General features: G+C 32.9%; 1 protein-coding gene across 7 annotated transcripts in view; it reads left to right on the top strand.

Moving 5' to 3' along the window:
* The window catches only part of LOC124426538 (glutamate receptor ionotropic, kainate 2-like), a 74,285-nt gene extending 62,925 nt beyond the window's left edge, over positions 1-11,360 (top strand). For 2 of the 7 annotated variants that reach the window (XM_046968314.1, XM_046968316.1), the window contains 9 exons: positions 1,384-1,587; positions 3,791-3,895; positions 6,869-7,126; positions 7,212-7,409; positions 7,496-7,721; positions 7,858-8,022; positions 8,858-8,958; positions 9,704-9,985; positions 10,107-11,360. In XM_046968314.1, coding sequence (XP_046824270.1) covers positions 1,384-1,587; positions 3,791-3,895; positions 6,869-7,126; positions 7,212-7,409; positions 7,496-7,721; positions 7,858-8,022; positions 8,858-8,958; positions 9,704-9,985; positions 10,107-10,196 — 1,629 coding nt within the window. In that variant the 3' untranslated portion in view covers positions 10,197-11,360. Of the gene's footprint in view, positions 1-1,383; positions 1,588-3,790; positions 3,896-6,859; positions 7,127-7,211; positions 7,410-7,495; positions 7,722-7,857; positions 8,023-8,857; positions 8,959-9,172; positions 9,373-9,703; positions 9,986-10,106 lie in introns of those variants that run through there. The other 5 variants (XM_046968313.1, XM_046968319.1, XM_046968315.1 and 2 more) reach the window with 5 other exon arrangements.
* Positions 11,361-14,708: the final 3,348 nt, after the last annotated feature.

Here is a 14,708-nt window from a genome sequence, read left to right on the forward strand (position 1 = left end):
ATTGTACATTTTTGACGGTGAGTCATCAAAGCTGTTTAATTTATTTCAATTTGCATTAATATTGTAATTGCGTTCGATATTATAATATAAACAAATTAATAAAAATAATACGTCTTCGTTGTAAATACACAAATGCTCTATTTAGATATTAGAAATATATCGCTTGACGCCAATATAAGTAAATCCATCGTCCAAAAGCTTGATGTACAAACTCGCCTGATAAAATGTACATTCTTTCTTTCTTTTTTTTTGTTTCTTATTTTTTTTTCCTTCTTTCTTTATTATTTCTTTTTTTTTTTCTTTCTTTTTTCTATGTTCATAGTAAAAGAACAGGCTCGTGCGAGCGCTTCTCGATTTATACGCGTATCTGAACGATGCCGACCATTTTTGCTACCGAGCTTCCTGTATGGACCGTTCGTCACGAAACATTGACTCGTCACGATGATAGGATCACGTGAAAAAGTACTTTTAACTTATCGTAAAAGTGTCAGGAGTACTACGTGGAAAGATTGGGTAAATACTCGAGAGCATTAAACGAATCGGTGTGAGACAGAAGACAAGTGGCAAAATGTCAGAGCTTATAAACCTGAAGGAAGGGAAAAGAAGCCAGGATATTCACGTGATTTGCATTTCCCGTCTCGCTTATGATTCCATTCGAATATCTCAAAGATAATATTTTTTTCTTTTCGACGTATATAAGAAAGAGCGCAGTTAATTAATTCCTACGGAAATTTCATTAAAATACATCTGTTTGAAAATATTCTTACAAGTATTACTTAACAATATTTTTGTTTGCATTATTGCACGAATATTTGCACTTATTATCTCGCGTGTGGTTCGACGTTGGTTCTCGATCGCTATGCACTCATGTACACGTTCATTCTATCTCTCTCTTTCTCTCTCTCTCTCTCTCTCTCTCTCTCTCTCTCTCTCTCTCTCTCTCTCTCTCTCTCTCTCTCTCTCTCTCTCTCTCTCTCTATTTATCTATCTATCTATCTATCTCACTCTTTTACCACTGAACATAACGAGCTTTGTGGAAGAGTAATCCATTTAAGCGGTCGATCGACATCGCTATCGAAAGAGACACGGTGTAACACTTCGACCAATCGATTCATTCTAATTTCTTTCCTATCATTTACTTTTTCTCTATTTCTATCACTATTTTGAATATCCTCCTTCTTTAAACGCGTAAGGATCGAGACGAGTCGTCGGAAAATATTAAGAATCGATGAAAGGGGAAAAAGTGAAAAATGAACGGTAAGGAAAGGAAAGAAAGAAGAAGAGGAAGAAAAAAAAAGGTTGGAAGAAGGAAAGAAGGAAGGAAGAAAGGAAATCGATAGAAACAAAAGAAAGTGGTAGCCTCCTTTTTATGGTCCCCCATAGGAGCAGCCGTACGTAATGCTGAGGAACAGAGGGAATTTCAGTGGAAACGAGCGTTACGAGGGCTTCTGCATCGACCTGCTGAAGGAGATAGCACACATGGTAGGCTTCACCTACAGGATCGAGCTCGTGCCGGATGGCAAATACGGCGTTTACGATTACGAGACCGGCGAATGGAACGGAATAGTACGCCAGCTGATGGACAAGGTGAGCAATGTGCGCTTTGAATCATACGCTTTGCAAATCGCAAGGTTAATACTCTTTCTTTCTCTCTCTCTCTCTCTCTCTCTCTCTCTAATTCTCTTACTTTTTCTCCTTTCATTCTACTTCCACAATTCTCTCGATTCTTTCTTATCGAAACTTTTGTTTCTTTGATTAAAAGCTATTACTAACAGGCACAGTTGTTCACTTTCTATGAAATAAATCACAATTAAAACGTTTAAGATCTTAAAGTATTGGGTTGGCAACTAAGTGATTGCGGATTTTGTCGTTTCCTTCTTATTTGAAATCCGGCAATCACTTAGTTGCCAACCCAATATATAAAAACGTGTCGATTATTATCATTATCATCATCATCATCATGATATACACGATTATCTTTTTCAATCGAATCGAAATACGAGTTTGAATTGTTCTTCTTTTATTTTTTTATTTTTTTACTCTTTACCCTTGTAAAATCTCCAACTTTTGTGTAGGATCTAGAGAAAATTATTGTAAAATATAAGGATATACGTACATCCTTTGGCTGGATAGCATTCGTTTGAATCAGCGATTTTATATCGTCTTCATAATACCTCCTTTACACATATATATATATATATATGTGTGAGTGTGTGGGTGTGTGAGTGTGTGGGTGTGTGAGTGTGTGGGTGTGTGAGTGTGTGGGTGTGTGGGTGTGTTAAAGTGAAATGGAAAAAACTCGACTTTAAAGAATAGGAACGAAAGAATCAGCAAAGAATCTTTTGTTGCATTATCGAGTAACCATTGAGATGGGTATCTTTATATAGACGTAACCTAGTCTCTAGATCGACAAAAACTGCAGAAATAAATTTACCTAGGACTCGGTGGTATAGCGGTATCTCGAGTGCTTCGCGGAAAAGCATGTGCTTTTTTCAGACGCTGAAAAAGCAGTTACATACATAGATATAGTGATAACTCGAGAGTGCGTACGTACTTTGCAAACCACCCTCTCCCTTCCTTGTCTTTTCGTTTCCTTCTCTCTTTTTCTTTTTTGTTAGCTCTCTATCCATCTATTTGTCTATTTTTTTTTCTTTCTTTCTTTTTTCTTTCTCTCTTTCTCGTCTCCTCTTTTTTCCTCCCCTTCCTTTTCATTCGCTACCCATCCACGCACCTATCTATCTCCATTTCGTTCATTGCGCTTCAAAGTAACTTTCAATAGACTCGACTCTTCCGTACCTTTTTATTATGTCCTAAGAGAGAAGAAATGAATTCTCTATAAAGTATCTCAACATTATTTATCGTCAAATAATCGATCCGCCGATCTTCGCGAATCGTGTCTTCATTATTTTATCTAATATCATATTTGTTTTAAACATAAATAAATAAAGTTTTTTAATCTATCTTTGAAATGAAACAATATTTAAGAATTCGAAAAATAAAAGAAAAAAAAAATAAAAGACAGAAAGAAAGAAAGAAAAAAAGAAAAAAAGAAAAAAAACTATACCGCTAGGATCGAATAATCGAAATGAAACGAGCTTTTATCATGTAGTAAATCCTTTTATTACTCAGCTTTAATCATAACAGTGCATGCACGCAAAATTTTTATTTAATATATATATATAATGTTTGTTGTATCGTTACAATAAGCAATTTAAATATCGTCATTTTTTAATGAAAAGGAAAAGACGATGCTTGAGCCAATTATAATAATTACAAGTGTTATATTGCTTTTTTGAATATTACTCTATGATTTTTTTTTTTTTTTTTTTTTTATATAACGTAAATGTTTCATTGATTATAAATTTCAAGTTGATAATCCTAGGATACGTACATTTGGATCCTGACAACGATAAGAAGATTGAAAAAAAGGTTTGGCAGGAAGTAGAAAAACTTATATACAGCATGCACTTTTGAACGATTATATAAATTCATTTCTTCTTTGCAATATACTTTTGCATGCGTTTGTATATTCCCTCGTATTTCGATTTAGATGTAGACCAAGCTATAGACATAATCTATGGGGTTAGTTTCAAACTTCTACGAACACGATGTATCGAAGAAAGATCTTCTTCGTTACACAATTTTTATAACTTAGTAATACTCCATCATAAAGAGAAATAATAATTTTAAAATAATTGTCGATCTAAATTCTTAATTATAAATATATATATCAATTATATATATATATATATATATATATATATATATATATATATACATTTTTTTTCAGAAAGCCGATCTGGCAGTGGGTTCGATGACGATTAATTACGCTCGAGAGAGTGTCATAGACTTTACGAAACCCTTCATGAATCTCGGAATCTCTATTCTTTTTAAGGTAAGAAAGAAGTAAAAGTTCGTTTCTTTTAGGACAACGAATATCGCCTCGCGTTATAAAAATCCGTGAAGTTTATCTTGAAACGTGTAAGCGATTACCTTTGTTACATGCGCCAGGAGAGTCGTATTTAAAGAAGGAAGGAACCAGTATAAACCACCCCTTTAATCCTCGGCTGGCTCGCCATCGGAAATTGCACCCGGCGGCTAAGTCTCATATTTTTACTTCATCCGGATTTCCGCATTGTTGCTCTCGCTTCTTGATTTCTTTGCAACTATTTCTTTCTCCCTTTTTCTTTTTACATTTCATTCTACTATTTTTTTGTCGTCCAAGCTTACATTCATCACCCTTATCTAAGCATACTCCTTTTTTGTCTCCTTTTTTTTCTTTTTGTTTTTTCTTTCTTTTATTTTATTCTTTTTTTTTTCTTTTTCATTTTCCCATGTTCCTTTATCCTCTTACTTTTGCTCTTTTCATCGATAACACTTGCATATGGTTCACGTATTGTATTTATTAGTCGTATTTACCTTCTTCTTCTTTTTTCTTCTTTCTTTCTTTGTTTTTTTCCTTCCTTCTATATCTTCCATTTTTCCTTCTCGATACGGGTTCTACCCGCATGTGGAAAATATTAGTCGATCTTTTGACCAATCGATGCTTTTTAAAAATGCATTCTCGTAAAAAAGAAAATTACGATCGACGTTTTAAAACTTATTTAAATCCAAAGTTGAAAATATTTACTTCTATATTATCAATTTATATATTCAATATTATCAAGGATAAGATAGGGAACGACTATATTCGATAAAATATTGTAGAAAAGGAAATAAGAAAAATCGAATGGTGAAATCGAGATATGAAATGCGTTGTTAAATTCTTAATGAATGAACGCTTTCTATCGGGTGTAACGGTGCATTCGAAGTTTCTCGATGCAACAGTAATATCGTGAGCACTAGCATGAATTCGAGAACGTATGCACACGTTTCGGTAACTCGTGGATGCACGTGTCGCCGGGCTAATTAATGGCAGGCACAGCTGATGGCGCATCGATGATTTAATAAACGATCTTTGTTCTTTTCGATTACGTTTTCATTTTCGAACTTTGACCAACCGAAAGATCGAACACTCGGATGAGTTGTTTCTATCGACGATACGAATATAAAATAACGCGTTTTGGGTGCATCAATTCCAAGCAATTGGTCACTTCTGTTTCGAGCTTCGTTTCATCCTATTCCGTCTATCTATCGTTTCTTTGCGTCTAACGGAAAATTCACTCGACCGTTTCAATAGAATTTACGAGAATTAGGTTCGCTCCTATTTCTTCTTTCTCTCTCTCTCTCTCTCTCTCTCTCTCTCTCTCTCTCTCTCTCTCTCTCTTTCTCTTTCTTTCTTTCTTGCTTTATTTATTTCTCTTATTTTTTTCTTTTTTTTAAAAATTCCCTTTAAAGTACTAGATAGACGAACGATCTATCGTTTAATCAAATTTTCATTCGCTAGATACTATTAATTTATCGGAATATTTGAGAAACAAACGATACATTGGTTTAATATTATTAATCGTCAGTTTGATTAAAATTATAATGATATTCCTGATAATTTCAAAGAATTAGATTATTTAATTCCCTTTTCATTTTCCTGTAGTTTCCTTGATTGTCTAATCAGTGTTAGACCGCGAGCGCGACATCTAATTAATGTAAGGTGGTCACTTAATTATAGCTAATGTTACTCGGAAGATGTGGTTACTCAAAGTGTCCTTTAATCATCCTCTGAACATCGATTACCCATTACGATTTTCCATCCTCGTATCTTTCTTCTTTTTTACGATAGAAAATATTTTCGAGATAATTATGTACATTTCTGACATTTGATTTATTTCGCAACAAAAGTAAATTCTTCGATGCACTTTTTTTCTTTTTTAAAGTTTCTTCTTAGCTCGTAATATTTTTCATGCCTTCCTAGATCTTTCTCTTTCTCTCTATCTTTTTTCTATCTCTCTCCTTCTCTCTCTTTCTCTCGCCCTCTCTCTCTCTCTCTCTCTCTCTCTCTCTCTCTCTCTCTCTCTCTCTCTCTCTCACGACTTAAATTCAGCTCCGACCATCTGGAAAGATCTCTCTTTCATTCTTCCACAGTACTACCGTTTCTTTTCCATTAGGAAAAGGGAGTGCTAAATTTTGAATCAACCGATTCTATTTGCGCGCTGATGCGTCCGCGGGAACCAGGCATCTGCTTTTCTCGGGACCTTCTAATATTTTAAAAGGATGTTATTAGGTCATCTTAAAATACTTTCAAAAACGTAATAAGTTATATAGTATCGTGATCGAACAGATAGTAGCTAACATAAGATATGTCACCTCTTTGCCTTTGTTCCTAATTATGAAACATTGAATTGTTATCTCTCTCTCTCTCTCTCTTTCTCTCTTTCTCTTTCTCTCTCTCTCTCTCTCTCTTTCTCTCTCTCTCTCTCTCTCTCTCTCTCTCTCTCACATGCTTTGTCATCTCTAATTATATCGCGTACGTGGGAATCGATAACAGAGAAGTCAGATCTAAAGAACGGTCTCAAAATTCTCTGTTAATTATGAAACAATTGTATCTATTAATTTACGTTATTATTTTATTGTGTGGGATTTTTGATATAATACATGAAATGAAAATGGTCACAGGTATTATATGTATCTCCTTCGATATGTATATCAGTGAAAATTAATCTGCTACAGGAACGCATAATTATAGAATTAAATGTATCTATTTGGATCAAATTTATCTATCAATATTATATTATTATATTACAGTTATATACAATATTATATTATATTACATACAATATAATATAATATTGTATATAACTGTAAAAGATTTACGAAACGATATTTTTTGTTGATATTTACGATTAAACAGGACAAGAGATTTTAGCTTATTTCGATATAATAACTTGAATTATTCTCGGGAAGATATTTTTCTTTGTTCTAAATGGCTCGACAGGTGCCAACCAGCCATCCTGCGCGACTATTCTCATTTATGAATCCATTGGCGATCGAGATTTGGCTATACGTCCTAGCAGCTTACGTCTTGGTATCGGTGACGATGTTCGTCGTTGCAAGATTCAGTCCGTACGAGTGGAATCATCCTTATCCTTGTCACGTCGGTCCAGAAGTCATCGAAAATCAATTTTCTCTATCGAACAGTTTTTGGTTCACCATTGGAACACTTATGCAACAAGGGAGCGATTTAAATCCAAAGGTATCAGGAACCTTTTCTTTTATTCATGTTCTTATATTATTTAAATTTATTCAATGAAATATAATTATTTGAATTGATTCGACAGGCCACCAGCACACGAATAGTAGGCGGCATTTGGTGGTTCTTCACATTGATAATAATATCTTCTTACACCGCAAATTTGGCGGCATTTTTAACCGTCGAAAGAATGATAACACCGATTGAAAATGCTGAAGATCTAGCCAGTCAGACTGACATTTCTTATGGTACTCTCGATAGTGGAAGCACGATGACCTTTTTTAGGGTAATATTACATGTAATTACTTTCTATGAATTTTTACTAAGAACGGAATAAAAAACTAAGCGTCATTTTAATTCTATATCGAAAAGGATTCGATGATCGAGACATATAAAAAGATGTGGCGTTTCATGGAGAATCGAAAACCTTCCGTATTCGTGCCGACATACGAGGAAGGAATTCAACGAGTACTTCAAGGAGATTATGCCTTCTTGATGGAGTCAACGATGCTGGATTACATCGTACAAAGGGACTGCAATCTCACGCAAATCGGTGGTCTTCTAGACAGCAAGGGCTACGGAATAGCTACACCGATGGGTAAAAATATCTTTTTTTTTCTTTTCTTTCTTTTTTTTCTAAAAAGCATCGTATAATCCAAAAGTAGCAGATAAGAAAGAAATAAATCTGAAATAATATTATCGTAGTCACGTAATCTCGTAACACGTATTCGTAGGATCTCCTTGGCGGGACAAAATATCTCTGGCGATTTTGGAACTTCAAGAAAAGGGTGAAATTCAAATGTTGTATGATAAATGGTGGAAAAGTCCAGGCGACACCTGCATGAGAACCGAAAAAGGAAAAGAGAGTAAAGCCAACGCTTTGGGGGTTGACAATATAGGTCAGTGGAAGATTCTTTGTCTCTTTTCGTTTCTCTTCTTTTCTTATTCTCTGGCATTGATCCTTATTATTCTCATATGTATCTACAATAAAATTCTTAAGAAAATATTTCTTTTTACACCTTATAGAGTATATGTCCGATTTAAATAAATACACGCCATAGTGTTCAAAATACAAAAAATATTTCAAACGAATGTTACATAAAATCAAGAGGGACACATCGTAGTGATAATTATTTATGGCTTGGAATTATTAACTTTGGAGAGTATTGTGAAGATCACGTTTAAATTTTTTAATTAAACTATATTTTTTATCATATATTCTTTTTATTAATATCGAATGATATTTTCAAAATATTATTTACACACGTATTTTGTACAAGTCGTTGTTGAATTATTAAAGGACCTCTTTTTATACGTTTGAAAGTATTTACGCCATAAATTCTTAAGATCGCCATTTTTATTCGATTTTGATACTCAAAGGATTCGTACGAAATATAAAAGTCTTTTACACGAGATCGTTTAAAATTTCTAAATAGATTTTCTAAACAGGGTTTCTACTTGAATATTATCCATTTTTAGACTCCATTTTTGAAAATAAAAAAAAAGAAAAATAATGTTTTTCAAAAATCTAGATATAAGATAGGATATAGGATATAAGATATAGATATGTAATGTGATTCCAAGGAACACTCGATGATTTGAATGTATCTCATAACACAGTCAATTATCAATAACCTTATTTTTGTACACAATATGGATGAGAAATTTTATCAATGATGCTCTTTCGATGTTTATTACCTTTGAGTATCTTAAAGCTTATCTGTTCCTTCATAGGTGGTGTTTTTGTCGTTTTACTCTGTGGATTGGCCTTTGCCGTACTGATAGCCATCTTCGAATTCTGTTACAACTCAAGAAGAAACGCACCAGCCGAACGAGTGAGTCTCATTCGTATTTATTTAATTTTCTTCTTCCGCCCCTTCCCGCATATTTTCCGTACCTTTTCCAAAATTGCGATAATTTATTATTATTTTATCATCCATTTCTATTGCATGAGATTTCAAATCTGATGACTGATCGCCGTTGAATTTTCTCGTCAATATTAAATACGTGTCTGTGCATGATTTTCATTGAAAAGCCGTTGATTTTCAGTAATCATTGATAACCGACAAAACGTCATTAACGAACAAAAAGAGGACGACATTAGTCGGGACTTCGGATACATTAGGTTTGCATGAAATTTTCTCGGTTTTGTTTCATCTCGACATCACGACCGAACGTCAGCATGAACTCATCGTCCATTGAAGCATGTCGACCGATCTCCAGTGTTCTACGTTCCAAAATAGACGAAGGTCCGTTCAATAGTAATAACTCATGATTTTATCAAATATAAATATATATATATATATATATATATATATATATATATACATGTATATATATAATAAGCGAATATATATAATACATAGCGTATATATATAATATATGTATTATATATATATTATACATATATATATATATATATATATGTATATATACGTGATAAAATATTAAATATTTTGTTTTTAATAAAATATTCAATGTATTTGCGAGTTTATTTAAAAGAAAAAAAAAGAAAAAAAAAAGAAAAAAGAACAAAAAATTGGAATAAATAAAGATAAATCGTATAATATATGATCACAGAGAGGACCGATAGCTATGCCTACCTGCTCGGGGTCTCTACAGGGTATCTCTCAAACAGTACAACAGCAGCAGCAGCAACAACAACAACAACAGCAACAACAACAACAACAGAATCAACAACAAGAATCATTATGCTCGGAAATGGCCCGAGAACTTTGTCGTGCTTTGCGTTGTCACGCCTCCTCTCGACGGCGCCGTGCCTGCGAAAAATGCTCAACCCATGTAATTGGCTATCCACCGGATAATCCCACTGCCACCCCCATCAACGGGATGAGATCCCAAGTAGAAATTTTGAAAATTTATAAAGCTAATCGTTTGACATCGATATTATCGATTTACGATCATTATAAATTAAATATGAAATAAATCGCAGGGTTCGAATTTCATTTATATTACATTACAGAGAAGCAGTCTGGGTGTACCTACGGTCGAATTGCCAGCACACATTCATGCGCATCATCATGCATCGCCGCACGACTATGATGGCAATTAAGGGCAAACGCTGCTCTCCAAGCGACGATCGACAAAGTATAGTCCAGGAACATTACGAGAACGAAAAATATCGACGATCGACGATTCTATTACAAACGTTCTCGTTTTGTCGTCCATGTTCTCCATCGTGTTCAAGTTATCGATTTACGACCTATCTTTTTGAAAATCCCCACACCGCTGCACAATTCTTCTCGATAATCTTTGCATCCGGTAATCTCGATCGATTTACGTAGGTCTCCTATTTTGTAAAAAAAAAAGAAGTAATATAATAATAATAATAATAATAATAATAATAATAACAATAATAATAATAATAATAAGTAAATAAATAAATAAAATGAGAACGCGTCGGTCGTTTTCTAAGTTTCTTTTTTTCTTTATTTTTTTTCATAAATGTGTTTTGAAATGACGTTGCATTCGCGAACGAATAAACGAACTCGCTGAAACAGAAGAGAGATGAAAGAACAATTATTCCTTGATATAAAATTATTGTACGATTTTATTTATAAAATATAGTCTTGATGTTATTCTTCGCATAAATTGAAAATACGTGCATTAGAAAAATCGGACAATAAATAATAACAAAAAAGGATATTAGAAAAAATATTATTATAAATATTTGAAAAATAAGAATGAATAATGATTATTTAGAATATACTCTTCTTCTCTCTGCGAGAATCTATATGTATATCTAAACGTGTATATATATATATATATATATATATATATATATATATATATATGTAAACAACACCACTGTTTTCAGTGTTCGCGAAATTTTCATAAAATGTTTAATAATATCACGCAAATACACCATCTTTTTTTTAATAATAAAATAAACCAAACGACCGCGCATTTATCATAACTATTTTGTGCACATGACGTTGCCGCCACATAACACCCACGTTTTATGAATAGAGATACACGATGGACAAATGATTAAACAAGATAGAAATGACACCCTGATCTCCTGTAAATATTCGCGCCAGAGTAAACGAGGAAGTAGACGACGCAAGTATTTTACTTAAGAAACAAGTGAGCATGTGTTAGCGCTACCCACACAAGTACAACTTAGACTTTTGATGTCATATAACGTATGTATAAATAATCTAGATGGCGAATAAATCTAAAATAAAAAAAAAGGAAAAAGTATCATAAAAAAAAAGACAGCAACAACGACCTTACACTCCCGCATAAATTTTATAGATAAATGGAACGAGATAAAAATTTAACGTAGAGTGAATGTGTGTCATGGATATTATATGTGTTCTTTCTTTCTTTCATTCTTTTTTTTTCTTTTTTTCTTTTTTTTATATAACATCATTTATTAAGGGATAAAATAAATGACAAATAACATATCACTTATATGAAACTATAACATTTCTTAGTGTGTTCATTATTCGTTATGATATAAAAGAAATCACATCACATACGACCCTTCGCGCACGGTTACGATCGCTCATGCTCGAATCATGTTTATACGCGTTTATGTCGTGTTTTCTATGCATGTTGTATTTCGCGCGAAGAGAGCTGACAAATATAATATACGAACGAATAATAATAATAATAATAGTAATAATAATTATAATAATAATAATAATAATAATAATATTATTATTAATAATAATAATAATAATAATAATAATAATAATAATAATAATAATAATAATAATAATAATAATACTAATCAAGCGATAGAGCGGTATAATAAAAAAATAACTAATACGCTGGCCAACTGAAAGACAAAGGAAGCGAATATTAGTTTAAAAGACTCGTCTACGGCTTTGTAATTAAGTTCATCCTTAACTCCATGATAAGATTAGGCGACGACCGCGAAGCTTAATCGAATCATAAGAGTGTCGAGATAACGTTTTCGGGAACGAGTTTTTCATGTGAAACGATACGAAAAATGAAACGAAACGAAACGAAACGAAACAAAGAGAAGAAAGAGAAAAAATTAAAGAAATAAATAAAAATACAAGAAATGAAGAAGAGGAAAGAAGAAAAAAGAAAATGAAAAAAAAGCGAACTATCGTAGATCGAGATCGAATAAAAGAAGAAGAAAAGGAAGAAGAAAGAAAAGAAAAAGGGAAAAGGGCGAAGGAAAGAATCGACACATTCATTTTTCTCGAAAGATACTCTCGATCCTTTCAATCCCCGATATATCTATCGCCCGTCGAAAAATGTTTAAAAACGAAAGATAATCAATCGTATATAAAATATAAAAGATTATTTTAAGCGAAAGTGAACGCGACAGTTACGGTAAATAAAAAACGATTCGAGCAGGAGCGATCGTGTCCGAAGATTCTAATATAATATAACCGACTTATAAATCTTAGAAGGGTCTAGTCAAATCACTTGAATTATCACACGATCATACTCGACACGGTGGCATGTACAATATTCGCAATATGCAAATTCTTTTTCCGACTTGCGGAGGCGGCATTCTCGAGAGTAAGCTCTTTTATAAAAGATCGATAATCCAACATTCGAGCGATGATCAAAGCGATGATCAAAGCGATGATCCGAACGACGGATCTTCTCCTTTTGCATTCGCTTTTAAAATCGAATCTCTCGTCATTTCGTCTCTCGAGATTCGTTGCGTTTTGCCATTAAAATGGTAACGTAAAAAAAGAAGCGAAATGAGCATCTATCGATGCGATATCGAATACATCGACGAAGCTTTTTTCGTTGATCTTTTCAATTTAAGAATGGACCGCCTCCCCTCCTCTTACTCTTTCTCTCTCATTTATTCATTCATTCTCTCTCTCTCTCTCTCTCTCACTCTCTCTCTTTCTGTTTTTCTTCCCCTCCTCTCGCTTCTGCCTCTAAAAAACGACGGATTTGTATTTCTCGTCTTCTTCGCGAGTCTTACACATATATACTTATATATATATATATATATATATATATATATATATATATACACATATATATATATATATATGTATACACACGCACACACACACATACATACATACATGCATACATACTTATATTCATAACTTTTAAATATTTTACTTTTCTTTTTCCGCTTTTATCTCACATTTTCCTTTTTATCTCTTTCTTTCTCTCTCTCACTCGCGCGAGCGCGCGCGCGCTCTTTTATCATTTTTCTTATCTTTCTTTAAATCTTTCACTCTCATGCACACGCACACACATACCGTTTCCCCATGAGATCAATTCACACGAGGCGAACATTTTTCGTTCGCATTCTCGTATCCCTACGAGTTTTTGTCTCTAAGCGAAATAATAATTTTCATTCACTCTAACGAAAACTCCGAAACGATACGAAAAGTCTTCTACCCATTGCTCGTCGATCGCTTTTCTCTTTCGGACTATGAAAACAATCGTATTTCGGTACAATTACAAATAATAATAATTTGAGAATGTCAATGTTCGATCTATGAGAAAGAAAAAGAAACCGAGAAATCAAATTAAAGAGATGTCGAAGAAGTGATAGAAACGGAAAAAGAACAAAAAAAAAAGGAAGAAGAAGAAAACAGAAATGAAATAGAAAGTAAGAAGAGAGAGGAAAAAGTTTGTGTAAAGATTATTTAAAAAACGAGGGAAACGTATTTAAAATCGCTTAAGAAAGACAAGGGTCACGTCGTTGGATCGATTAATTGATTAATCGCTTTGAACAATCACGAGCCTCTACGTTTGTCACAAATATTATATCGACGATTACAATTGAAAATGTTAATAAATATTAATGGCATTCAGTCGATTCAATAAAAAAAATTTGATTATCACAAAAATATACGAAAATCTCGAAATGAAAATTCTTTTTCTTTTATCAATTCATTTTTTTCTCTCTTCCTATCTTATTTTCTTTCTTTCTATTTATCGAGCATTGTCTCCAAATCGACTTCTCTTGATAAAGAAAAGAAAAAAAGAAAAAAGAAAAGAAAAGTAACATACTAACAGACAATAAGAGGAAGAAAAAGAAATTTTCAATGTTAACGTGAAAGACTAGACGACTCGAACGCAAAAGTAATAATTATAAAATGAAAATACTGGCGTACGTCGGTCGACGATCGCCTCAATCTTTCGAGATCTAATTCTGAATCGCGAAAGATTACTCGATATACATACATACATACATACATACATATATATGTACATATATATGTATATATATATCGAGTCGCTTACCACGGTTATACTAAAGTAAAATCAACTCAAAGGAGGTCTTTGGAAATGATAAAATCGAGGAGGCAAGTTATTTAAGATATTACACAGATATACGTCCGTATTTACGTTGAAACGACGAGTATAGTTAAAAAAAAAAAAAAAAGAAAAAAGAAGAAAGAAAAAAAAAGAGAAAAAAGAAAGAAAGAAAAAAAAGAATCAAACGCGTTTATAGATATATTATTTACGAATCTTCAACTGCGTATATAAATAATTCTGAAATAATATGTAATCTCGATGCGACGGGATATCGGATTCGTCTTTATACATTACGAATAATTACGAACAATTGTGAAAGTAATCGATAAATTTGGAAAAA

Source organism: Vespa crabro, chromosome 9 (assembly GCF_910589235.1).
Source record: "Vespa crabro chromosome 9, iyVesCrab1.2, whole genome shotgun sequence".
Taxonomy (NCBI): domain Eukaryota; kingdom Metazoa; phylum Arthropoda; class Insecta; order Hymenoptera; family Vespidae; genus Vespa; species Vespa crabro.